We start from the raw sequence: 27,463 nt of genomic DNA, 5'->3' as shown, positions 1-27,463 counted from the left end.
GCTTCGCTGGGCTAAACTGACAGTCTTAGGCAGGCAGAGTCATTAACTATGTCACATATACAAACAGTGCCCGAACAAATGAGTAATTATGGGGTAGTACTTACTTTTACAGCATTCACTCTGTGCAGCAATTATGCTGTTTATATTTATGGGCATTCTGGAAGTTTCTAACCAGTGGCTAATTCAGCTTGGGCTAAAAGGGTGATTCTCTAAACTATGACATCTTCCAGTTATGTCATCCAGTCTTCTAGATCATTCAGGGACTTGGCAGAGCTAGTTTGGGGCTGTCGTTTGAAAGTCACATAGAACCATGAAAAACAAGATAGACACTACGGCATAGAATTAGGATGTTACCTTCGCATGACTGTCCATCTGAGCTGAGTGTGAATCCATCGTTACACAAGCAGACAAAGTATCCCTCAAAGTTGGAGCACCTCCCGTTGGCACAAGTTGACGGGTCCAGGCATTCGTCTACGTCTGGACAGAGTCAAGAAAATGGGAGTCAAAGACTTTTACAATGTGCTTAATATCTCAAATGTCTAAACATGTTGGCATGTTAGGAAGGATATTTGAAAAAGAAACTCCAGCACACTGGTATTTGTGATGAATGGATTGGGCCAACCTTCACCTGGGTTAAGGTAATGCACCTGGAACTGCATAATGTGTGTAAACAACCCTCATTATCTTGGATAGGATATAACCACACGAACACAGACCTTGTACAGTTGCGCCGAAATATATTACCACACGTGTAGTTTTCTTAAGTAATTCCCCTATTTCTTCTAAAATAAGTAAAAAATATATATTGGTCACCACAACTTGTGATTAGATTTTCAACATTAAAGAACCAATTTTATTTTTGTAAACTTATGTTCACAATTTTAATTGAGAAACTAAAGACAAATGGCATGTACAAAATTATTGGCACCCGGAGCTAGTACTTGGTTGCGCGGCCTTTCACCAAGATAACTGCAGAAGGGTGCCAATATATTTGGCCGTAATTTTATGTTTCCATGGTTGGTATTAAACAGAAATGGATTAGGTTCCTAGAAACTCATGTTAAATATGGCTGTGCAACACTGTCCATACAGTTTTGGGCTGTCGTTTGAAAGTCACATAGAACCATGAAACATAGAGATAGACACTAGGGTAAATAATTAGGATGTTACCTTCGCATGATTGTCCATCTGAGCTGAGCGTGAATCCATCGTTACACAAGCAGACAAAGTATCCCTCAAAGTTGGAGCACCTCCCGTTGGCACAAGTTGACGGGTCCAGGCATTCGTCTACGTCTGGACAGAGTCAAGAAAATGGGAGTCAAAGACTTTTACAATGTGCTTAATATCTCAAATGTCTAAACATGTTGGCATGTTAGGAAGGATATTTGAAAAAGAAACTCCAGCACACTGGTATTTGTGATGAATGGATTGGGCCAACCTTCACCTGGGTTAAGGTAATGCACCTGGAACTGCATAATGTGTGTAAACAACCCTCATTATCTTGGATAGGATACAACCACACGACACGAACATAGACCAATTGAAAGTTGGCATGACCTAGCTAAGAAGCTAAACCAGCACCACTACCTCCAATGAGACTTTGGAGGGTCTCCCTATTGGATTGGCTGTGTGATCCAGACATCTGCAGGCTGGGTTACTGCTGCAATAAAGGCCTATCTGGACTGTGTCACACGGTCTAACGATTTCCTGTTCCGACTCATATCATATCTACCCGCTGTGGCTGTGTCAGGATACTGTGTGAATACTACTCACAGCCATCCACCACATGCAACACAGTCTCTCTGGAAACGCTGAGTGACGCACCTTTCCTGAGGTGTTCTTTGTCCTTGTACAGTTGCGCCGAAATATATTAGCACACATGTACAGTGCTGTCACGCCCTGGCCTTAGTATTCTTTGTTTTCTTTATTATTTTAGTTAGGTCAGGGTGTGACATGGGGAATGTATGTGTTTTTGTATTGTCTAGGGGTTTTGTATGGTAAATGGGTCAGTGTCTTGTCTAGGTGTTTGTATGTCTATGGCTGCCTAGATTGGTTCTCAATTAGAGGCAGCTGTGGTTCATTGTCTCTAATTGAGAGCCATATTTAAGGCAGTCATAGGCATTGGGGTTGTGTGGGTAATTGTCTATGTTGAACGTTTGTTGCTTGTCTATGCACTTACGTCGTTAGCTTCACAGTTGTTTTGTTTAGTTTGTATTCAGTGTTTGTTTCGTGTTTTTTCCCTTCTCTAAATAAAAGAGAATGTATTTTGTACACGCTGCGCCTTGGTCCTCTCTCTCACCCATAGACGATCGTGACAAGTGCTGTGAAAAAGTATTTGCCTCCTTCTTGGTTTCTTATTTTTTTGCACATTTGTCACACTTAAATGTTTCAGATCATCAAAAAAAAATTATATTACACAAAGATAACCTAAGTAAACACAAAATGCAGTTTTTAAGTGATGATTTTATTTATTAAGGTAAAAATGCTATCCAAACCTTCATGGCCCTATGTGAAAAAGTAATTGACCCCTTAACCTAATAACTGGTTGTGCCACCCTCAGCAGCAACAACTGCAATCAAGCGTTTGCAATAACTGGCAATGAGTCTTTCACATCGCTGTGAAGGAATTTTGGCCCACTCTTCTTTGCAGAATTGTTTTAATTCAGCCACATTGGAGGGTTTCCGAGCATGAACCGCCTTTATTAAGGTCACGCCACAGCATATCAATCGGATTCAAGTCCGGACTTTGACTAGGCCACTCCAAAACCTTCATTTTGTTTTTTTTAAGCCATTCAGAGGTGGACTTGCTGGTGTGTTTTGGATCATTGTCCTGCTGCAGAACCCAAGTGCGCTTCAGCTTGAGGTCACGAACTGATGGCCGGACATTCTCCTTCAGGATTTTTTGGTAGAGAGCGGAATTCATTGGTTCCATCAATCACAGCAAGTCATCCAGGTCCTAAAGCAGCCCCAGAACATCACACTACCACTACCATATTTGACTGTTGGTATGATGTTCTTTTTCTGAAATGCTGTGTTACTTTTACGCCAGATGTAACAGGACGCACACCTTCCAAAAAGTTCAACTTTTGTCTCGTCAGTCCACAGAATATTTTCCCAAAAGTCTTGGGGATCATCAAGATGTTTTTGCCAAATGTGAGACGAGCCTTTATGTTATTTTTGGTCAGCAGTGGTTTTTTCCTTGGAACTCTGCCATGGATGCCATTTTTGCCCAGTCTCTTTCTTATGGTTGAGTCATGAACACTGACCTTAACTGAGGCAAGTGAGGCCGGCAGTTCTTTAGATGTTGTTGTAGGTTCTTTTGTGACCTATTGGACGAGTCGTCGCTGCGCTCTTGGGGTAATTTTGGTAGGCCGGCCACTCCTGGGAAGGTTCACCACCGTTCCAAATTTTCTCCATTTGTGGATAATGGCTCTCACCGTGGTTCGCTGGAGTCCCAAAGCTTTAGAAATGGCTTTGTCCCAGAACTCTGGGTCTTTTTGTTTCTGTCTGCTCTTTTATGTTTAGATAAGAATTGTATACCTGTCTTTTATACCTATACACCATTCTTGTGTGTGTTTAATAAAAAATATTTGAACAGAAACTAACATTTAGCTAAAGCATTTTTAAATAAATATTCAAGTTACATTAAAAAAAGGCTTTGTAACCCTTTCCAGACTGATAGATGTCAATTACTTTGTTTCTCATCTGTTTCTGAATTGCTTTGGATCACGGCATGATGTCTTGCCTTTTGAGATCTTTTGGCCTACTTCACTTTGTCAGACAGGTTCTATTTAAGTGATTTCTTGATTCAACAGGTCTGGCAGTAATCAGGCCTGAAATTGAAATTTCAAAAATTGAAACTCAGCTTTCCAAAAAATGTGATTAACCACAGTAAATTCATGATTTAACAAGGGGGGGCAATTACTTTGTCACATAGGGCCATGAAGGTTCGGATAGCTTTTTTCCCTTAATAAATCAAATCATCACTTAAAAACTGCATTTTGTGTTTACTTGGGTTATCTTTCTGTAATATTAAAATTTGTTTGATGATCTGAAACATTTAAGTGTGACAAATGTGCCAAAAAATAAGAAATCAGGAAGTAGGCAAATACTTTTTCACAGCATTGTAGTTTTCTTAAGTAATTCCCTATTTCTTCTCAAATAAGTAAAAAAATATATATTGGTCACCACAACTTGTGATTAGATTTTCAACATTAAAGAACCAATTTTATTTTTGTAAACTTATGTTCACAATTTTAATTGAGAAACTAAAGACAAATGGCATGGACAAAATTATTGGCACCCGGAGCTAGTACTTGGTTGCGCGGCCTTTCACCAAGATAACTGCAGAAGGGTGCCAATATCTTCGGCCGTAATTTTATGTTTCCATGGTTGGTATTAAACAGAAATGGATTAGGTTCCTAGAAACTCATGTTAAATATGGCTGTGCAACACTGTCCATACAGTTTTGGGCTGTCGTTTGAAAGTCACATAGAACCATGAAACATAGAGATAGACACTAGGGTAAATAATTAGGATGTTACCTTCGCATGACTGTCCATCTGAGCTGAGCGTGAATCCATCGTTACACAAGCAGACAAAGTATCCCTCAAAGTTGGAGCACCTCCCGTTGGCACAAGTTGACGGGTCCAGGCATTCGTCTACGTCTGGACAGAGTCAAGAAAATGGGAGTCAAAGACTTTTACAATGTGCTTAATATCTCAAATGTCTAAACATGTTGGCATGTTAGGAAGAATATTTGAAAAAGAAACTCCAGCACACTGGTATTTGTGATGAATGGATTGGGCCAACCTTCACCTGGGTTAAGGTAATGCACCTGGAACTGCATAATGTGTGTAAACAACCCTCATTATCTTGGATAGGATACAACCACACGACACGAACACAGACCAATTGAAAGTTGGCATGACCTAGCTAAGAAACTAAACCAGCACCAATGAGACTTTGGAGGGTCTCCCTATGGGATTGGCTGTGTGACCCAGACGTCTGCAGGCTGGGTTACTGCTGCTATAAATATGGTTGGGTAATACTGTCCATACAGGGTAGGGATTTCACTCATAGAATGTGTGTGTTGATTCTGCTGCAGGTCTCCCAGGCAGCTAACATGATGTCTTGGAGCTAGGATTAAACCTGATGTGAGGCCTAATGCACCTCATTGACAAGACAGACAAAGTACCACCAGACTGCCCTCAATCTGCTATACTGTACCCAGCAACCTAGTCTGCATTCCACATGGACAGTGCCTTGCAAAAGGATTCACCCCCTTAGCGTTTTTCCTATTTTGTTGCATTACAACCTGTAATTTAAATATATTTTTATTTGGATTTCATATAATGGACATACACAAAATAGTCCAAATTGGTGAAGTGAAATGAAAAAAATAACTTGTTAAAAAAAAAAGAATACAAATTAAAAACTGAAAAGTGGTGCGTGCATAGAGTATGTATTCACCCCCTTTGCTATGAAGCCCCTAAATAAGACCAGGTATAACCAATTACCTTCAGAAGTCACATAATTAATTGAATAAAGCCCACCTGTGTGCAATCTAAGTGTCACATGATCTGTCACATGATCTCAGTATATATACACCTGTTCTGAAAGGCCCCAGAGTCTGCAACACCACTAAGCAAGGGGCACCACCAAGCAAGCGGCACCATGAAGACCAAGGAGCTCTCCAAACAGGTCAGGGACAAAGTTGTGGAGAAGTACAGATCAGGGTTGGGTTATAAAAAAATATATTTTAATAATATAATAATAATATAACTTTGAACATCCTACAGAGCACCATTAAATCCATTATTAAAAAAATGAAAGAATATGGCACCACAACAAACCTGCCAAGAGAGGGCCGCCCACCAAAACTCATGGACCAGGCAAGGAGGGCATTAATCAGAGAGGCAACAAAAAGACCAAAGATAACCCTGAAGGAGCTGCAAAGCTCCACAGCGGAGACTGGAGTATCTGTCCATAGGACCACTTTAAGCCGTACACTCCACAGAGCTGGGCTTTACGGAAGAGTGGCCAGAAAAAAAGCAATTGCTTAAAGAAAAAAATAAGCAAACACGTTTGGAGTTCGCCAAAAGGCATGGGGGAGACTCCCCAAACATATGGAAGAAGGTTCTCTGGTCAGATGAGACTAAAATTGAGCTTTTGGCCATCAAGGAAAATGCTATGTCTGGCTCAAACCCAACACCTCTCATCACCCTGAGAACACCATCCTGAGAACACAGTGAAGCATGGCGGTGGCAGCATCATGCTGTGGGGATGTTTTTTATCGGCAGGGACAGGGAAACTGGTCAGAATGATGGATGGCGCTAAATACAGGGAAATTCTTGAGGGAAACCTGTTTCAGTCTTCCAGAGATTTGAGACTGGGACGGAGGTTCACCTTCCAGCAGGACAATGACCCTAAGCATACTGCTAAAGCAACACTCGAGTCGTTTAAAGGGAAACATTTAAAAGTCTTGGAATGGCCTAGTCAAAGCCCAGACCTCAATCCAATTAAGAATCTGTGGTATGACTTAAAGATTGCTGTACACCAGCAGAACCCATCCAACTTGAAGGAGCTGGAGCAGTTTTGCCTTGAAGAATGCCAAGCTTATAGAGACATATCCCAAGAGACTTGCAGCTGTAATTTCTGCAAAAGGTGGCTCTACAAAGTATTGACTTTGGGGGGGTGAATAGTTATGCACGCTCAGGTTTTCTTTTTTCTTTGTTTGCCTTATTTCTTGTTTGTTTCGCAATAAAACATATTTTTCATCTTCAAAGTGGTAGGCATGTTGTGTAAATCAAATGATACAAACCCCCCAAAAATCTATTTTAATTACAGATTGTAAGGCAACAAAATAGGAAAAATGCCAAGGGGGGTGAATACATTCGCAAGGCACTGCAGCGGGTAAGTTTTCAAAGGTGGGCTGTATATGACCAACAGCAGGGTAAAAAACCTATTACTGTAAGCGGAGGATAGTATGAAATGCTAAAGATTAAATGAGGATAGTCTTAGAAATGCTAAATATTGATATCGTCTCACTAAATACCTCGCCAAAAATACAGTCTGTCCTAATTCCCCTTTCTTGCAGTCTGTGTGAGGGCTTTGAGAAGACAGAGAAGCAGTGAACCAGCGCTGTGGCTCAGGGATTCAGGGGAAACTCTTGGACTTCGTAGTAAAGGCGTAGTGTAAGAGAGATGGAGTGGGGGACGAGCCAATGTCAATACCAGCCGCAGGACAAAGCACACACCTAACAGCAGAGCAGTGGGTGTTCTCCCCACGTTCGTACAGACACACACCCCTACACCATATATACAAAAGTATGTGGACACCCCTTCAAATGAGTGGATTCGGCTATTTCAGCAACACCCGTTGCTGACAGGTGTATAAAATCGAGCACACAGCCATGCAATCTCCATAGACAAACATTGGCAGTACAATGGCCTTACTGAAGATCTCAGTGACTTTCAATATGGCACCGAAATAGGATGCCACCTTTTCAATAAGTCAGTTCATCAAATTTCTGCTCTGCAAGAGCTTCCCCGGTCAGGTTTAAGTGCTGTTATTGTGAAGTGGAAGGCCACACAAGCTCACAGAACGAGACCGCCGAGTGCTGAAGCGTGTAGCGAGTAAAAATAATTTGTCCTCGGTTGTAACACTCCCTACCGAGTTCCAAACTCCATCTGGAAGCAATGTCGGTAAAATAACTGTTCGAAGAGAGCTTCATGAAATGGGTTTCCATGGCTGAGCAGCCGCGCACACAAGCCTAAGACCACCATGCGCAATGTCAAGCGTCGGCTGGAGTGGTGTAAAGCTTGCCGCCATTGGACTCTGGAGCAATGGAAATGTGTTCTCTGGAGTGATGAATCACGCTTCACCATCTGGCAGTCCGACGGACAAATCTGGGTTTGGTGGATGCCAGGAAAATGCTACCTGCCCCAATTATAGTGCCAACAGTAAAGTTTGGTGGAGGAGGAATAATGGTCTGGACCTGTTTTTCATGGTTCGGGCTAGGCCCGTTAGTTCCAGTGAAGGAAAATCTTAACGCCACAGCATACAATGACATTCTAGACGATTCTGGGCTTCTTTGTGGCAACAATTTGGGAAGGTCCTTTCCTGTTTCAGCATGACAATGCCCCCGTGCATAAAGCGAGGGTAATACAGAAATGGTGTGTCGAGATTGGTATGGAAGAACTTGGCTGGACTGCACAGAGCCCTGACCTCGACCCCATTGAACACCTTTGTGATGTATTGTAACTCCGACTGTGAGCCAGGCCTAATCGCCCAACATCTGTGCCCGTCCTCACTAACGCTCTTGTGGCTGAATGGAAGCAAGTCCCCACAGCAATGTTCCAACATCTAGTGGAAAGCCTTCCCAGAAGAGTGGAAGCTGTTATAGCAGCAAAGGTGGACCAACTCCATATTAACGCCCATGATTTTGGAATGAGATCTTCGACAAGCTGGTGTCCACATACTTCAGTGATGTAGTGTATGTTTAAACTGTACATGCGTGCACACACACACTCACGCACAAGACACAGAACGATGGATTGTCAAACAAGTCTTTTCTTTTCCAACTCCAAATTGGTGGAAGGAATTTGAATGCAGAGCCAAGCCGCTCCAGTAATTTCGATGCTCCTGATTATTTGTGAGGGAAGGAGAATGTTCAGTCACATACCGACACACTGTCCTCCCTGGCCCTGGAAGCCCTTTGGACACAGATCACACTCATACGAGCCTGGGAAGTTGATGCACAGGCCGGACGGACACACACCCAAGTCCAGACACTCATTTATATCTAAGAGAGAGAGAGAGTGAGAGAGAAAGAGAGAGAGAAAGAGAGAAAGACAGAGGTGTGGGGAAATGAGTTATATAAAAGAGACAAAGAGAGAGGCAAGGAGAGAATCAACACCAAAAAAGGCCATTGGTTTCAGTGGGATGAGTGCTTGATGTGTGAGTAAGCCATATGCATACCATGTTATTGATAGGTCAAAAACAGCCATGTATCGTATCTTACCATGAAACCCCCTCTAATTCTCCTGCCCTTAAAGCTCTCATAATAGAACCCAAATATGTAAAGGGTGCGTCCTGTACCTTCACACTGGCCTGTTGGGCTCATCCTGTAGCCACTGTCACAGTGCAAACAGGTGTAGGAACCCACGGTGTTGACACAAAACTCATCCTCAGGACACGTGTGGGTGTTCAGACACTCGTTTAAATCTGAGAAAGGGATGTAGAGAGGGAGGGCGAGACGAAGAGAGAGAGACGGAGATGGGAGAGATTTGAAGATAGCAGAGCGGTCACTTGGCTCCAACAAAGACAGTACATTCAAGAATCTTTCAAGAATAACCATTCCTTTTTTGGTACTCACCCGAACCCATTAAGCATAATCCCCAAAACCCTGGCGAAATGTGATGGAGTACCAATAATTCTAGTGCTGTGTCACTAATGTTGTACAACCATGTCAGACACTACTCTGTCCAATGTCAACAATCTCTTGATCTGCCCATCGATCTGTGCCAAACCTTCATTTACCCCAGTCTGAGTGTGATATCCATCTATCTAAACTATTTGGACAGTCTGGCATTACAGAGGGCTAGGAGTTTGGCTCATGACACCCTTTCCTTGACTTTAACTGAATAACATGGACATTGCTGATTCATGCCAGGCCTATCCCTGCTTCGTGCCCTCCTAGCCCCCTAAGATGGACCAATGCCAGGCTAAAGTGACTGGAACTTCCTCTGAGGGCCCTGGGCGGGACTTCCTGTGGGACATTAAAAAAAGACAGAACAAACGAGGAAGGAAACAGGGACCCCTAATTTGCCTCTTAAACGGTGTGATACCAACAAAAATAACCTCCTCAGCTGGGTATCCAGGATACCACTCCCCTCCTTAGAAACCAAACATCCCCCACCCTGATGTAGAGAGTGGAAGTCCATGAGTCAACAAAACAAGTCACAGACTGCACATAGACTGCACACTTTCTTTTTGTTTTAACGTGACATGTAGTGTTTCTTCTGGGTAAGTCAGTCCCTCAAAGTCTTTTTAGTCTAGTTTTCACAGAACGTTCCATCTGCCTATAAAATATTTAGGGCTGTCGTCCTCAAGTTGCCTGTTTTGGTGCTCATATCCACATATAAATCCCTTGCAAACAGTAATAAATTATACTCTCATATTTCATTTTCAGATGTTAGTCTGTTACAGTACAGTTATGGGGAAATAATCACCAGCTTTTTGCCTCTGCAAACCTAATTTTGTGTCATTTTGTGGAAGAGAAAACGTGTGTCGAAACACCAGAAACCACCTAATGACAGTGTTCCCAGTATTTATATCCCAGGATAGGGAGGATGATGAGGAGGACGTCGCTAATGGGCTACACTGTGGTCACCTTCTACAACTTAGCCCCTATCTCCAGGGAGGGGGGCTAAGCCAACGGGGAACTATAGTGAAGACTGGGGAAACGAAAACACCCAAACGGCTATCCAAATGCCTGCTACTGCGGTGCACAACAGCTATTGAATCTCCTAGGCTTCTGCTATTGTTTTTGGTGTGTCTCCGTATTTCAGGGAGCGTGGTGGTATGTGTGTGAAATGGCTTTACCAATGCAACTGGTTCCCTCCTCATCTGTCATGAAGCCTGGTTGGCACACACACAGGAAGCTGCCGGGAGTGTTCTTGCAGCGGCCGTTGGAGCACAGTGATGCAGAATCCAGGCATTCATTAACATCTATCCACAGGTACAGCGTGGCAGGAGACATGGGATGGAACATGAGTCAACTTGCTTAGAGACATACTGACATGACACGTAAGTGGATTAAAGTAGTATGAGATGCAATGGATATAGATACGAGTCTTTATTTCAAACCATCACTGTAGCAAAGAGGTCGCTAAGGGATTCTCCTACCGTGTCTAAATGTATACATAACTATTCCCTCATCAAGAGAGGCCTCCAAAGGCTAGTAAAATCATTCCTATTTACTGATGTAATTAAATGGATCTACCTTCTGGGCGCAATGTGAAGAGTGAAATCCAATCAGACCAAATGAGAAGAGGACTATTCCCATGGGTCTGATAAATGGATGTGACCTTTGACTTCTTGTTTCTCACCTACACAGGTGGTGTGTGTCTCGTCCATCTGGTAGCCCTCGTTACAGATGCAGGTATAACCCTCGGCAGTGTTGTAGCAGATCCCCTGGCCACAGATGTGAGGGTTCACCTTGCACTCATCCACCTCTGGCCGAGAGAGAGAAAGAGAGAGAGAGAGAGGAGGGAGAGAGAAGGAAACCTCATGCTACTCTTCAAATACGAAATACAAAATATGCAGTTTCTATATGCGCGGCATAAACAAATCTATTCCATTCCTGCAAATGTCCTTTCCTCTCCCTAGCTAATAGTCTCATCAGCATCCCACTCATGGCTGCAAATGTGTTTCTGTATGACAAATCTGCTCAGTATGTGCATCAATCTGTCTACTCAGTCTTGACAGTGGGAAATTGCCTTGCATACCACAGAGGAAAAGTAGGGAATAGAGTAAATCATAGTGTCTAATACCCATCAAAAGGCATCGATATGCAGACATTTTACAGAAGTGGGTCACTGGGCCCACAGTTTCAGAGACCGAAGGACTCCATATAAGCCGAAACTGTACAACTGTCAAATCACAGTGACTGAAAGGTTGGGCCACTTCAGATCTTGATGAGAAGTAGAGAACATGAAAGGGGGATTAAATGAGTTGTGATAGAATGCCATGTGACAATCTATCAAAATACATTATTAATACTTTACCTAAGAATTAGTGTTACTGAGGTAGTCAATGTCAGCAGGCTTGATGACTGGGCTTCTTCATAGCTCAGCAGGCCAGTATGGTGGAATTAAATGAATTGAAGTATTACTGTACACATTTCAATAGGTGAGGTTTCTTTGTTCAAAAATGCTACAGTGGCATCTCCTCAGAAATACAGTTAAATTACTGTTAAATTGCTGTGCTTTATATGGGATTTAGGGAGGACATCAGTCAAACAGAGGAGGATGGGCTCCTGCTTACTCTCAAACTTTCTTCCCACCTCAGGAGATTTTCCTCAACTGTTTGGTCGAGAGTTATTGTTGAGCACTTTGTGACAAACGTATTTGTAAAAAGCACTATAATTTGATTGACTAATTGATTGCTTGGTTGAGGTACAGAATGCTTAGCGAGTGTAATTATTAGTATCTTAAAGAGCATCTGCGCCGTGGTACAATAAAACTTTGTTGTTTTTTACTTTAAAAAGAAACAGGTCCAGAATGATTTGCAAGCATTGAGGCACGGAGACTATCACAGTAAGGATGATTAAGAAAAGAAGTGGGCAATTATGCCGCCTAGTTTACTGAGTGTCTGTCATCGGGAGGCCTCATAACATTTCTGTGGCCTCTTAATATGGTGTCACCTTTCCGGGACACCAGGACGTAAAACGCTGAGATGAGAGAGGTCTGGGGGTTTGGATATCCGCCTAGCAAAAATAAACCAAAATATCCCTGCGGTCCCCTGATTGGTCCAAGAGGTTTATGTGGGCCTGGCACCAGATAGTCCCACTCCCTTCCCTCCACACTAGTCTCCGTGCCGACACTCTCTCTCCTCTACTGCTCTGAAAAGTCCCGTCTTCCTCGTCCAGGGTATCAAAATAAAAACAGGTGGGTTTCACACAAGTGGTTGCCTAGCGATGGCACCAATCACTGGCCTTCCCCTTTGAAGAAACACGGCAACAAAATCTAAAATTGGAATCTCTTAAATAAAACAATACAGGACCCAAATATATTTCTGTGAGGGTCAGGTGAGAAATAAAAGTTTCTCAGCACTTTCATTGGAGTGATTTGAAGCCATAATGATGTTGTTAGACTATTCACATCTCGAAAGTGGAGAGAGAGACTTCATGTTGCTGTGGCCCCTCAACAGCAACACATGACTCCTAAATATAGAGGAGCGCAGAATATTCTCACAACGGGGGAGAACCCCAAGGACAAAGAAAGGAGGTCAGGGAGAGTTAAAAAGTGCCATGTTCCCAGTCTGTGCAAATTCCTCTTATCGGCCTATTTTTTGCCCCTGACCTGTGAGGAATTCAGATGCAGGGTTAAACACAAATAAAGGGTCAGTGAATTGGCGAGTGAGGGAGATAACAATGGGTGTATTTATGAACTAACCTTGTGTTCCCTTCATCCCTCTATTCATTCATGATTTATACACAATCAGCTTGGGATAGCTTAGATATAGAATGTAGCAGGGATAGTAGGTATCACCCCATCAGCTGCACATTGACCTCACACTAAACTATGTCCAAATGTCACGGCGTTACTGTATGTCAGTGTGAGCACTTACCTGCTGACTGAGTAGGGGCGATGTCCTGGCCTGCGTTGGTGGGGAGGATCAGGGCTGGAGCAGGGGGGGACGTTTCCTCCACAACCTCTGAGAGACCAGGACAGATAGAGCCAGGGGAGAGAACAGTGCAGTCAGACTTTTTGTGATCTTTAAAATGAGTGCTTCAATGGGTACGAGTGTAATACAGATTGCTGTAGAAATCCCAGCGGACAGAGATAAATCACTCTACGCCATCAAGTGCTGAGCTGACAGCTGTTTAAAGATTTTTCCAGCTTGGATTTGTACTGAATGGAACAATAAAACAACTATTTTTACAACAATCGAAACGTTGCGTTTCAATTAAGATAACCCTAGACTTGAGTCTGGAGAAGACCCATCACAAATGGCAGGTGCTCTTTCCCTTATGACGATTAGTCCTGTTACAGGGGAAAGAACACAAGATATTTTTCAAACCAACACATTTTCATTTTTATTCTGTCAGGTAAAATTGACCGTAAAGCACCAGTGGAGACCTACTTACATAGAGTTCGGCACAGTGCCAAAACAACCATCATAAATAAATAACTTGCAGACTTTCCCCTGTGAGAGTGAGCCCAGCCCTGTGAGACTGAAATAGCAGCAGAGAGAGTAGAGGGGAAGGAAATGGATCAGACACCTTTGTAGGCCGGCTCCATCCTCATGGTAGAGACACCGGGAGAGAGTTGTGGCTGGCCAGCCTCGACCTCAACTATTGGACTACTACTAGTAGCCTCCAGAATAACCAGCTCCTTGAAGGACAGAACACAAGACAAACACAATATGGACCTCCGGGTCAGTGGACTGATCCGTATAGACATGAGGTTTCAGTGAGCAAGCGCCGCTCATGCACCGTTGTCATGCGTGCGCTCGTCATATAGGCTGCTCAGCAGTAAACTAGTTGGAGATCCGCTTGCATGACAGCCGAAGGAAGGAAAGAGCTTGAAGGGCTTGTAGAGCAAGATGGTGGGAAGCGAAACATGGGTTTTCATTGAGTAGATAGGGTCTATAGTTATCAGTTGTGTGGACTCCAACTTGACTTCAGCTTTTTTTTTTATTTTACCTTTGGAGTTTCTCTAGGATGTCAAAATGGATTGCGCAATAGTGTTTACTTACTCTGCCTTTATCAAAGTGCATTAAAGAGTTTCAAGCTGCTGAGTCTACTGTTCCTCTGAAAGAACCAATATATTGTAAAAGAGAGCTTCTATATTTACATCATTCAAGTCATAATACAATACTAAATCCATTACAGAAAGGTTTCAGGACTGTTCCGTTTTGGAGACTCTTAGGCTGCGTTTACATAGGCGGCCCGATTCTGATCATTTGCCCAATTATTGGCAAAAGAGCTGATCTGATTGGTCAAAAGACTAATTTGTGGAAAAAGATCAGAATTGGGCTGCCTGTGTCAACGCATCCATACAGTATGAGGCTGAACAAAAGCGCAAAGAGCAAAGTCTTAGCAGCTGTGATTGGCATGGACGGATGTTCCACTGTGAAGTGCTCTTAAGCTGAAAGCGTGGAGCAGTGATTGGCTCAAAGTCATGCAGTGGTGATGCTGACTTCATGCAGAGGTGATGCTGCAGGCTGCTTCTGCAGGTCGCTGCCATAGAGGCTAAAGGGTGAATCCTTCTTGTCGCATGCAAGAAAGCTATTTTCTTTTCATTTAAAAAAAAAAATCTGAAGAAACCCAACCTACCTGCTCAGGTGCATCTGTGGCTACTGGTCATTAAAAAAAAATGAACGAAAAATGTTACAAAAAAACAAGAATGAGATCAAGAAAGAGTGGGACCGTCTGGAAGCACAAGGCTGGATATACCTGCCCTTGATCATCAAGTTGTCAGAGACAAGTACATCATATACTTCATTATATTTTCTCCATTAAATATCTTCAGGCTTATGAATAAATTAATAAACCTTTCCGGCTGGGGCCAGAGGACCAATCATTTGCAATTCATAAGACTGTCACTTTCACAGGCTCTGGGGGTACGTTTAGCTGTTCATGGCCATGTCGAAACATGATCTTTTTCATAGCAAAGGACAAATGTTAACCAGGTACAAGGTCGTTCCACTAAAACCTTATTTTAAACACTGGCCAAATGCCATGTCATAACTCAACCCTCAGGCGTTTTTACCGTATTTAGATCTTGAGGTCATAAAAACAAACAGGATTGTTATTAATGTAGCACAACACTGGGCATGAAACAAATCACCTCCACCAGGATTTTTAGCTCAGTGGAGCCAGCTTTAGCCCCTTGTGGCATGCAAACACTAATCTACACAGGTTTAGGCAGTGGCTTTCTCTCTTATTGTTTGTCTGAGTCTGTCCTCTGCATTGGAATCCTCTGTACTCGGAGCTCAAGAGAAGCTTAGTGGTAATTTGGACAAGTCTGTGCGCTCTAATGCTGCCAAGTTTCTCTTTCCCTCGCCAGCTCCCAAGCATGTCCTGAACAATAAGAAAGAGGAGCTCCATCTCTCCTCTCTCTCAGAATCCAGAAGGTTGAGAGGCGACGGCAAGCCAAAGCATGTGAATCCTCATCATCCTGATCAGGGTGGAACTGAATTGATGTCTGGTTGAGAGATATTTTTAAAGACCCCACACACACTCACACAAATACAAATCTGCTTAGTTTCACTTACAGTACCAGTCAAAAGTTGGCACACCTAGTCATTCAAGGGTTTTTCTTTATTTTTACTATATTGTAGAATAATAGTGACAACATCAAAACGATGAAATAACACATTTGGAATCATGTAGTAACCAAAAAAGTGTTAAACAAATCCAAATATAGTTTATATTTGAGATTTTTCAAAGTAGCCACCCTTTACCTTGATGACAGCTTTGTACACTCTTGGCATTCTCTCAACCAGCTTCAGGAGGAATGCTTTTCAAACCGTCTTGAAAGAGTTCCCACATATGCTGAGTACTGGTTGGCTGGTTTTCCTTCACTCTGAGGGACTCATCCCAAACCATCTCAATTGGGTTGTGGAGGCCAGGTCATCTGATGGAGCACGCCTAGTGGTTAGAGCGGGCCAGTAACCGAAAGGTTGCTGGATCAAATCCCAGAGCTGACAAGTAAAAATCAGTCATTCTGCCCCTGAGCAAGGCAGTTAACCCACTGTTCCCCGGGTGCCGAAGACATGGATGTCGATTATGGATGTCTGATTCAGAGGGGTTGGGTTAAATGCGGAAGACACATTTCAGTTGTACATCTGACTAGGTATCCCCTTTCCCTTTCAAATAACCCTTAAATAGCCTGCAAGTGTGTTTTGGGTCATTGTCCTGTTGAAAAACAAATGATAGTCCCACTAAGCGCAAACCAGATGGGATGGTGTGTCGCTGCAGAATGCTGTGGTAGCCATGCTGGTTAAGTGTGCCTTCAACTCTAAATACATCACAGACAGTGTCACCAGCAAAGCACCCCCACACCATCACACCTCCTCCTCCATGATTCATGGTGGGAACCACACATGCGGCGATCATCCGTTCATCTACTCTGCGTCTCACAAAGTCAAGGCGGTTGGAACCAAAAATCGCAAATTTGGACTTATCAGACCAAAGGACAGATTTCCACCGTTCTAATGTCCATTGCTCATGTTTCTTGGCCCAAGCAAGTCTCTTCTTATTTTTGGTGTCCTTTAGTAGTGGTTTCTTTGTAGCAATTAGACTATGAAGGCCTGATTCACGCAGTCTCCTCTGAACAGTTGATGTTGAGATGTGTCTGTTACTTGAACTCTTTGAAGCATTTATTTTGGCTGCAATTTCTAAAGCTGGTAACTCTAATGAACGTATCCTCTGCAGCAGAGGTAACTCTGGGTCTTCCTTTCCTGTGGCAGTCCTCATGAGAGCCAGTTTCATCATAGCACTTGATGGTTTTTGCGACTGCACTTGAAGAAACTTCCAAAGTTCTTGACTTTTTCCGGATTGACTGACCTTCATGTCTTAAAGTAATGATGGACTGTCATTTCACTTCGCTTATTTGAGCTGTTCTTGCCATAATATGGACTTGGTCTTTTACCAAATAGGGCTATTTTCTGTATACCACCCCAACCTTGTCACAACACAACTGATTGGCTCAAACACATTAAGGACAGAAATTCCACAAATTAACTTTTAACAAGGCACACCTGTTAATTTAAATGCATTCCAGGTGACTACCTCATGAAGCTGGTTGAGAGAATGCCAAGAGTGTGCAAAGCTGTCATCAAGACAAAGGGTGGCTACTTTAACACTTTTTTGGTTACTACATGATTCCATATGTGTTATTTCATAGTTTTGATGTCTTCACTATTATTCTACAATGTAGAAAATAGTAAAAAGAAAAAAAAAACTGGAATGTGTAGGTGTGTCCAAACTTTTGACTGGTACTATTGAACGGGTGGATTACTCTTTATTTGGACGAAAACGTTTTGCGCTGGCACTGTAGGTACACAAAATTGCACATATCAAAACAGCCCAGCATAGTGAAAAGACAAGAGCATGGCCCCTATCTATGAGTCACACTCAGTCCCACCCAGCTCAGCCCAATCTTCTGTCTCTGTCTTTCCATAGTGCATTAGTAAAGATGGCTTCTCCTCTACTGTTGCCAGCTGTGTGGTGTTGACTCGCCTGGTACAGAGGAAATTGCATGATGTTGACTTACCTGGTACAGAGGGAAGCTGTCTCTCAGCGACGCTCAAGGCCTCCACTGGTTTCTCATGTGTCGGCAGGGGCAGAGGCGGGGCCACAGGCTCTTGGTGGGTGATCATTGGCTTGTTGATGGTCTCAGGTTGGCTGGGTAATTGATTGGGTGGTTTGGGCTTGTAAGATCCCGTGACAGTGTAGCCCATCCCACCAGGGCATATCTCCTTGAATTTAGCTAAAAAGTTTAAAAGAAAAATATAGTAAGTACATCCATACTTTATGCAAAACAAAAAAAATCTATTTCAGGTTCAAAATAAATTATAGCTACAGTATGTGACTAATTTGGCTGATCTTTCATTTTATGTAACTCCAATGTAATGTACAATAGGTTACATGCTGTTTGGTTTTTGATGTTGTAGCAGATTTGTGTATCAGTCTCTGGGTCATTCCACCAATTGGGTGCCTTTTGAGTAGTATACCTTGGTGAAAAAAAACATTGAATTTCACCTAATTTTAACATTCTGTCATAAAGAGCACATGTTCAACTTAATAAAAAGCATGTGTTTCCATCTCGAGGTTAAATTTAAGTGTCTATTAAGTGCCAAATAAAGTTAAAGGGTGACTGTAACAAGGTAGATGATCTTAAATCAGCCATAAATCCCCTTGTGACATGAGGAATGGAAGCTTGTTGTGTGCAACAGGGAGGGTCAATTGAATGCAAGCTTCATGAAAAAAAAATTATTGTAAAAAAATGTCTAGCCTGTCCATCTATGAGTAACAGTGTTGACGTGTTATGCTCAAGTTTTATGTGTTATGCCCACTCAGTTTTCCACCACAAACACCAGAAAATGGCCAAAAAGAGTAGAACCAGTTCACCTGCTCTTACACTGTGATTTTACGATTTTATTAGATGTAGAATTTGTAAACAATTTTAAGAATAGTTTTACCATCTTAAAATGAGAGTTCAGTTCATGTAACAGGGTTGAGCTTAAAATGAGGGAGAGTTTTTGGTATTACATAAAAATGAATCACTAATCACATTAAATAAATAATAATCTTCAGAAATGACTTTGTCATGATGATTAAAACTTGGAGAAATGTTGGGGTTAAGTGGGTTAAAATCTTCCTATAAGTCTAAGAGGGTGCACAGAGGGACATTTGGTCTATATTAGAAAGGGAACTACATTTAATTTAACAGGCTTTTAAAATTCAATATTGATGCACAATTTCTACTTAATATATACTTAATATATCGAAGGGCACTCATTTCATGGAATGACCCTTCTGAGTTCTTTCTGAGCTCCACATAGCCTTCGTAATGTGTCCTCTCTGCAGGACTTATGTGTTCCCATTAGAAACCAAGGAGACACAGTGGACCATGTCACTGGTGATAAAGACTGAGAGTCACACACTTGTCTCATTCTTGAATGTCTTTGTGCAACTAGCATTTTGTAAGGACTTGACTAGATTTGTTGGGGAAGCGTCATGTCAAGGCTTTCATGTATGTCCCATTGAATGAAAACTAAGTACCAACCATTGTTACACAGTGTAGCATCCACCAATCCAGTTTCATATAAGAATAGCACATGCTATCTATGCAGTTTCCCATTTTAACCAAAAAGCATTTGCAAGAAGTTAGAATCTACCAAAATAAACTGTCTCCATCTCTACCTCAATTGAAAGAACCATGTCAGCCAATTGTAATTAAACCACGACATTGATAGTGGATTTTATTTTTTGAATAATCAGTTACTAATCCAGCTACAAGCGCCTCTGCGAACATTCCGACAAACAAAGAAAAAATAACATTAAAGAGACCTTAAAAAATGCTGCCCTTCATAACAAGGTAAATCCTACATGTAATCTGCTCAAGTTTATTTCCAAATAAAGGAGCACGTCTCTAATTTACTCTTATAACAGCTCCTAACCTTACCCACAGAAACGTCCTCACATTGGGAAAAATGGGCCCGGTTCCAAGCAATCATCCCCTAACTCTATTACACTCCCCATAACAACTTACTGTACTACACTGGGAACTTTGAAGATCTGGCAACCAAAATAATCTGGCAACCCAGATGATTTTAACGGGTGTTGTTAATTAGGCCAAACGAGGCCATCCAGTAATGTCTCCCGGAGCCTAGACAGACAACACAGGCATAGACACAGAAAAGGCTTACACTTGTTCCCAGACTAACCTCCCAGGTCTAATGGAATGTTTGGCTCAATGTCATCAATTCATTAAGACAGACCTTTTCGAGTGGAAGTGTGAGGACTCAGCAAACAGTTTCTATCTATTTAGTGTGCCTGTGCTGCACATGATCTGCAGGTGTCAGCTATTGTGTCACCCCAGCCAACACTGACCATGATACCCGTACAGATGGCAATGGCGGATGGGGAGACATGGTGGAATAAGGGGAGACAGGAGGAGAGTGCTGGTGGTAGAGATATAACTGCATCTAAAACTGTCTACTTGGCAAAGCATTGAAACACATGCACAGAGAGACAGAAACATTGAGTGTGGGTGGGGGATGGATGCCACTGGTCCCACATTTCAATCTCTCAATGTGAGAGTGGTGGAATGGATGGATGGGTGGAGGTGTCTGGGACTCAGAGTTGCTGGCGTTGAAGGCCTTACCTGTTCCTGGTAGGGGGCACTTGTCGCAGCGCGGGCCCCAGGCCTTGCCCACACTGCAGCAGCAGAGCTGTTTGCTCAGCTGAGCAGACACCGGGTGCAAACACTGCTTCCCCGAACTGACCAATCGGAAACAAGCCCCTTTCTCCTCGTGGACGGCAGAGGTGTCGGCTGAAGAGGTGCAGTGGGAGAGTGGCAAGGGGAGGTGCGCCACAGTGGGGGGAGACACAGACATGGGGGAGAGAAAAGAGAGAAAGAGAAAATAAAGAAGTCCCCCTTCACCGGAATCCACCCAACACAGAGTACAGTACTCACACATTTATAACAACATCAAAAATACCAAGAAAATGTTGAAACATCTCAGTGGTAGTTCGCTGTGTTGCCTGCTACCGCCGATACATTTCATATCTTCATCACAGGATTTTTGAGCTATGAAGAAAGTGTCAACTAGACTAACCTAAAAGCTCAAACGCAAAACACCCACAAGCACAGCACATACAACAACAAAAGCTCTCTGGGTGTCCAAACATCGAGCTCTTCATGCCAATGCTTCATGCACTAATGAACAAAGTCAAATGCTGACCCAAATAACAGCATGCAGTAGGGTTGGTTGAGTGTTTCTGAATGGTGCACACCATGAGGGGTTTAAGCAGCTCAAATCCTGAAGTGTAGTAGTGGAAACTGTGGTATGGCAAGGCACCAACGGAACAAAGACTCTCTAAGGATTTGACTTCCAAGTAAAGCTGGAACCATATGATATTCTTCCAGGATTTCTTCATTTTTCAATGGGTGAGCTCTCCTATCAACGTTAAATCAGTGCTCATACAAACTGACCATGATATTCATTTTTTCCCCTCTCACAACAGTCTCCAAATCCCAAAATGTAACAATGTTGAACTGCTGAGGCCAAAAGGAGGGCTTAATGGGTTAATGCACATCAACATCAAATTAGAAGTACTGGAGTGTACAAGACATAATTCAAAGAACAGTGAAATGTAATAGATTTTTCTTTACCAATCCTGTACAAAAGGTCACAAAGACTTGTTCTAAAGTTTCAATTCTTCTAACATTTTCCCCTTTAGGCAGTTTGTGTGGTGCATTGATATTCGTCAAAACAGACTGAAAAAGTGATCAGGTTTTCAGTCATTATTGACAGAGAGGGTGTGTGTGCGAGCGTGTGTTTGTGTGTGTGTACTGTTGGAAAGGGGGGCTCAAGCGGCGGAACCGCTGTCCCTCCAAATCCTTAACAAAAATCTTGACGGCGCCTCCGAGTCTCACAAAGCTCGGACACACGGGAGAAATCGTGTATGACAGGCAGCAATCACTTACGCTCTAGTCTCCACTCACTTCCCAAATTCCATCCACCCTCCCCCTCCCTCCTCCTTACCACCCACATTGAAGTTGCTCTAAGGCCTCGCCAAAGCCACCAATATACCAGCGACCAGGGGTGCAACTTTCACTGGGGACCCCCCAGATTCTGAAATGGCATTTTTGTCCCCACCAGTTTTATCATTGGAATGTGACGCAAAAGTGTGCTTTAGGACCATGTGGACACCTCCGAGCGGTCGGTAGGCTGTTTGTAGTGTTTATCCGACCAGATAAAATTACTATTATTTTTTTAAATTATATGTCCCCCCACTTCTTAAACCAAAGTTGCGTCCCTGCCAGCGACTCACGCTTGAGTCTTTTCTTGAGTCTCAGAAACTGTCTAGCTAATAGGGCTAGAGGGTGACTGTGGGGCTCTGCTGCTAAAGTTTTCTCAAAGTAAACTAGAGCAGCATGACCCATGAATAGGCCAGTGAATGCCCCAATGATGGGATCTCTCCCTTTGTCGGATGTGAGAGGCAGCAGTGGGAAGGGGAGATGGGGAGATGGAGGGATGGAGAGAGATGAGGGTGCTGGAGTTCTGCTAGATTGCCCTGGGACGCCCTCCCTTCATTTCTAGACGGTTGCTGCATTTGTCTCCCATCATGTTACCTATTTGGAGCGTAGCCCTTTACACTTGTACCTGTATACGGGTTGAACATTGCAGATTTGGGCCTCCCGAGTGGTGCAGCGGTCTAAGGCACTGCAAAACAAAACAACTACAAGTGTGCTCGTTCTAGTTCCTCAACGGCACAGCTAGGAGAGCTAAAACAGAAAGTTGTAGTTGAAGACTCTTCTTCAACTAGAACATAAAACATAGACATAAAATTGCATAGAAATGACTTAGGAACTGTGCACACTTTTGAGAGGTGTGTGGCCACTTGGAGACACCAGTTAGTCCTCTCACTCAAACCCTTTTTTTTGTCTTATGTTGCATCTACCCACATTTTCCAGAAATCTTCTTATCGTGTTACTGAATGTATCCAGAGGATTTTCACATTTCGTTATCAACAAATCCGGCAAAAAGTACAGTAAATGTAAAATGCACATAAAATCAACAGTATAATGTTTGGATTCAGTCAGGGGAACTGTTGTGTCCTCAACTTTGGTCTAATAATGTTTCCATAATCTCCAACCTGTTCCCTTTCAATTGCTGCCATGCTTTTCATATTTCATCTGTAAGAAACGTTTCAATTTAGCCCTATCCAGTCCAATTCCCACGAGTGTAAAGGGTTAATCTCGCGTGGTATGTGCATTTCAAGCAGTCCTTACTGATCTTTTGGTCAAGAATTTTGTCTTGCACCAGTGGACCGTTTGATGACGTGTCAGAATCCGAAAATAAAATTTAGTCACAGTTATTGTAAGTGCTACGCATGGAATGCATTGGTTTATTTTTGTTATAAGTGTAATTGGACACAGGATGCACATGTATGTGTAAAGTCTGATTCCATGGTACAATAGGGCATTATTAGTGGCTCTCACAATGGGGAAGTCAGTTTTGATTGGTTACTGTTGCTGTCATGCATATTATAAGCCAATCAACACACAAAGGCAGTACATAGGAGGGTCAGGCTGTATTTGGTCCTTCATCCACACCAATATGTTTCTCTCCAAACTCCACTGTGCTTTTCATGCCAGCAGAGAGCTCAGTAACTCAACACACACAATGAGGGGAGATGTCTAAATCCGACATTGGCGGTTCAATGACAGGCAACACATGCAGGGGAGGGGGGAAACACAATGGGTGATGTCACTGATGAATTTCCAATGCCTCCTTTTTCCATGTAAGGACAAAACTGTAGCAAGGCTCCTTGCCATAGCCAGTGATGTTGATGAATGGCCACTCAGGTTTCAATAGCAATGAGATAAATAGAGGAGAACCAGGAGAACACACAAACCAAGAGTCAACACACACACACACACACACACACACACACACACACACACACACACACACACACACACACACACACACACACACACACACACACACACACACACACACACACACACACACACACACACAGAGACAGAGACAGAGACAGAGACAGAGGTCGGGCTGGGAGAGACAACAGCCGGCAGGGAAAAGCATGCTAAACAAGACCGTCATTAAAGGCCATCACTGATCAATCGCTCTCCTACCAAAAACCCAGAGAACTGAGAATCAAGTCAATAGGATTTTAATCTCTCAACCCAAAACTCCATCTTTCCCTCCCTCCCTCCCTCCCACTTTCAGTGGAGAGAAATACGATCTGTTGTGTTTGGCAATATGCTGTGCCTTTTGCTCCATGCTCTGAGGGGAATCTAATTAATATGATAAACGCCATGCTATTCATCCATGCATTCCCATCTGTTCCCACATTCATATGCATATCATCAAAACACAGCCTTTGCAGTATGCTTTGCGGCATTCAAAACATTCTTCTACAGACTGCAATCTTACAGACTGCAATCCTGACTGTACAGGCTGAAGTAATATATATTTTTAAACGTATGGGAAATGTCACACCCAAATATAGCACAGAGAGAAAGACAGAGTGAGAGAGAGAGCGAGAGAGAGGAAGAGAGGGCGAGACAGAGAGAGAGAGAGTTATGAAGGACTTACGGATACAGGTGGAGAGGGTGGGGTCAGGGATATAGCCGACCTTACAGCTGCACCTGTAGCTGCCCATGGTGTTCAGACAGTCTCCGTTGGGACACACACCCTGCAGCTGGCACTCATTAAGATCTGCAACAGAAAACCAAGGAGAGGAACAAAGTAATACACTGTTGATATACATATTAGTGTGTATTACACAGTACAGAAAGGAACATGAACTGAATGTGCATAGAATAGAGATGTGTGCGCCGACAATTCCACCAATTACCATAATTTGGTTTGTTTCTATACATAAGTTTGCATAATAGCTCACAACAACCGCGTTCGTATCATAACCTTTGGCCCCAACATCACTGTTATGGTCCAAGGCAGCTCCCGTAGTTTGAGGTTATTCATGTGGAGTGGAGGAGACAGTTTCAGGTCTCCCGGTTATGGAGTAACCTGATCAAAGAGCAGGTTGATTTCCTTAGTTCATAGTCTGGTTTCCGAGCTGGTCATGGGTGCACCTCAGCCACGCGTAAGGTCCAAAATGATATCATAACCGCCATCGATAAAAGACAAAACTGTGCAGCTGTATTCATCGACCTGGCCAAGGCTTTCGACTCTGTCAATCCCCACATTCTTATCGGCAGACTCAACAGCCTTGGTTTCACAAATGACTGCCTCGCCTGGTTCACCAACTACTTCTCAGACAGAGTTCAGTGTGTCAAATCGGAGGGCCTGTTGTCCGGACCTCTGGCAGTCTCTATGGGGGTGCCACAGGGTTCAATTCTCGGGCCGACTCTCTTCTCTGTATACATCAATGATGTCGCTCTTGCTGCTGGTGATTCTCTGATCCACCTCTACGCAGACAACACCATTCTGTATACTTCTAGCCCTTCTTTGGACACTGTGTTAATTAACCTCCAGATGAGCTTCAATGTCATACAACCCTCCTTCCGTGGCCTCCAACTGCTCTTAAATACAAGTAAAACTAAATGCATGCTCTTCAACTGATCGCTGCCCACACCTGCCCGCCCGTCAAGCATCACTACTCTGGACGGTTCTGACTTAGAATGTTGACAACTACAAATACCTAAGTGTCTGGTTAGACTGTAAACTCTCCTTCCAGACTCATATTAAGCATCTCCAATCCAAAATGAAATCTAGAATCGGCTTCCTATTTCGCAAAAGAAGCATCCTTCACACATGCTGCCAAACATACCCTTGTAAAACTGACTATCCTACCGATCCTTGACGTCGGCGATGTCATTTACAAAATAGCCTCCAACACTCTACTCAGCAAATTGGATGCAGTCTATCACAGTGCCATCCGTTTTGTCACCAAAGCCCCATATACTACCCACCACTGCGACCTGTATGCTCTCGCTGGCTGGCCCTCGCTTCATATTCGTCGCCAAATCCACTGGCTCCAGGTCATCTATAAGTCTTTGCTAGGTAAAGCCCCGCCTTATCTCAGCTCACTGGTCACCATAGCAGCACCCACCCATCGCACGCGCTCCAGCAGGTATATTTCACTGGTCACCCCCAAAGCCAATTCCTACTTTGGCCACCTTTCCTTCCAGTTCTCTGCTGCCAATGACTGGGACGAACTGCAAAAATCACTGAAGCTGGAGACTCATATCTCCCTCACTAACTTTAAGCACCAGCTGTCAGGGCAGCTCACAGATCACTGCATATGTACATAGCCCATCTGTAAATAGCCCATCCAACTACCTCATCCCCATACTGTTAATTATTTATTTTGCTCCTTTGCATCCCAGTATCTCTACTTGCACATTCATCTTCTGCACATCTATCACTCCAATGTTTAATTGCTATATTGTAATTATTTCAGCACTATGGCCTATTTATTGCATTATCTCCCTTATCCTACCTCATTTGTACACACTGTATATAGACTTTTTCTATTGTATTGTTGACTGTATGTTTGTTCATTCCATGTGTAACTCTGTGTTGTTGTTTGTGTCGCACTGCTTTGCTTTATCTTGGCCAGGTCGCAGTTGTAAATGAGAACTTGTTCTCAGCTAGCCTACCTGGTTAAATAAAGGTGACATAAAAAACAGAGTCTAACTTGTTAAGGAAGCAACAGCTGGGTAGACATAATATGTCCAGCGTGAAGAAGGTGAACAGAATGCTCTCCCCTGTATACTTCGTTATAACAGGAGACAGGCAGACTTTGTATCCCCTTCCAACACGGCTGGCTCTTAGCTGTTTACATATATCGTGTTCATTTGTTTTGGTATCCAGTTTACAAGTGTCGTTTGTCATTGAGAGGGCTATGAAGCACGCTTTCGTGTTAAGTATCCAAAAGGGAGCTTTGTTCCATCCAGAGTTCCATGTGATTTGTTCCCCTTTAATTCTGTTCAACGGGATGAATATTATCACTTCACATGTTGTTCTTTCTGTTGCAAAAGTGAAAAGATATATGCATGCACAGAGTATTCTAGAAGCCTCACACACGACAACATGGGCCGTGTACTTGACAAGAGCAGCATCACACCATCATGTGGTACAGGCCACAGCATGTTGATATCCTTCCATGTAATGTCATTAATATTTCAGAGGATACATCTTGACCAGGTTCATGTCACAGGAGGCTCTGCTGTGTTCTGTTAAACTGGAATAGAATCAACAAATAGGGGAAGAGACGTCATTCCCGGGGGTGGGTGAATGAGGGCGTTCCCACTTGTCTCAAAGGACAGATGATCCAAATCAGGCAGATCTCAGGAGGAGAAAGATGTTTGCGTTAACATTCTTTACTACAACACCCTCCGCTAGGAATATCAACGAATGGCTGTTATCATCTACGGGACGTGTTTCCACTGGCGCTTTCACGGTTTTAACACCTGCATCGTTCCTTTAAGCCCCGCCCAC

General features: G+C 43.1%; 1 protein-coding gene across 4 annotated transcripts in view; it reads right to left on the bottom strand.

Annotated features, from left to right (window-relative positions):
• The window catches only part of ltbp1 (latent transforming growth factor beta binding protein 1), a 140,868-nt gene that overhangs the window by 38,987 nt on the left and 74,418 nt on the right, over window positions 1-27,463 (bottom strand). For 2 of the 4 annotated variants that reach the window (XM_071379522.1, XM_071379518.1), the window contains exons 10-22: window positions 24,593-24,715; window positions 20,626-20,793; window positions 18,010-18,225; window positions 15,066-15,088; window positions 14,010-14,121; window positions 13,355-13,441; window positions 11,113-11,238; window positions 10,607-10,732; window positions 9,101-9,226; window positions 8,685-8,804; window positions 4,543-4,665; window positions 1,170-1,292; window positions 355-477 (exon numbers count right to left, since the gene is read on the bottom strand). In XM_071379522.1, coding sequence (XP_071235623.1) covers window positions 355-477; window positions 1,170-1,292; window positions 4,543-4,665; window positions 8,685-8,804; window positions 9,101-9,226; window positions 10,607-10,732; window positions 11,113-11,238; window positions 13,355-13,441; window positions 14,010-14,121; window positions 15,066-15,088; window positions 18,010-18,225; window positions 20,626-20,793; window positions 24,593-24,715 — 1,596 coding nt within the window. The remainder of the gene's footprint in view (window positions 1-354; window positions 478-1,169; window positions 1,293-4,542; window positions 4,666-8,684; window positions 8,805-9,100; window positions 9,227-10,606; window positions 10,733-11,112; window positions 11,239-13,354; window positions 13,442-14,009; window positions 14,122-15,065; window positions 15,089-18,009; window positions 18,226-20,625; window positions 20,794-24,592; window positions 24,716-27,463) is intronic. The other 2 variants (XM_071379521.1, XM_071379520.1) reach the window with 2 other exon arrangements.

Source organism: Salvelinus alpinus, chromosome 32, assembly GCF_045679555.1.
Source record: "Salvelinus alpinus chromosome 32, SLU_Salpinus.1, whole genome shotgun sequence".
NCBI lineage: Eukaryota > Metazoa > Chordata > Actinopteri > Salmoniformes > Salmonidae > Salvelinus > Salvelinus alpinus.
Note: the sequence above shows the minus strand (reverse complement) of the source record. Positions and strands in the feature narration are given on the sequence as shown.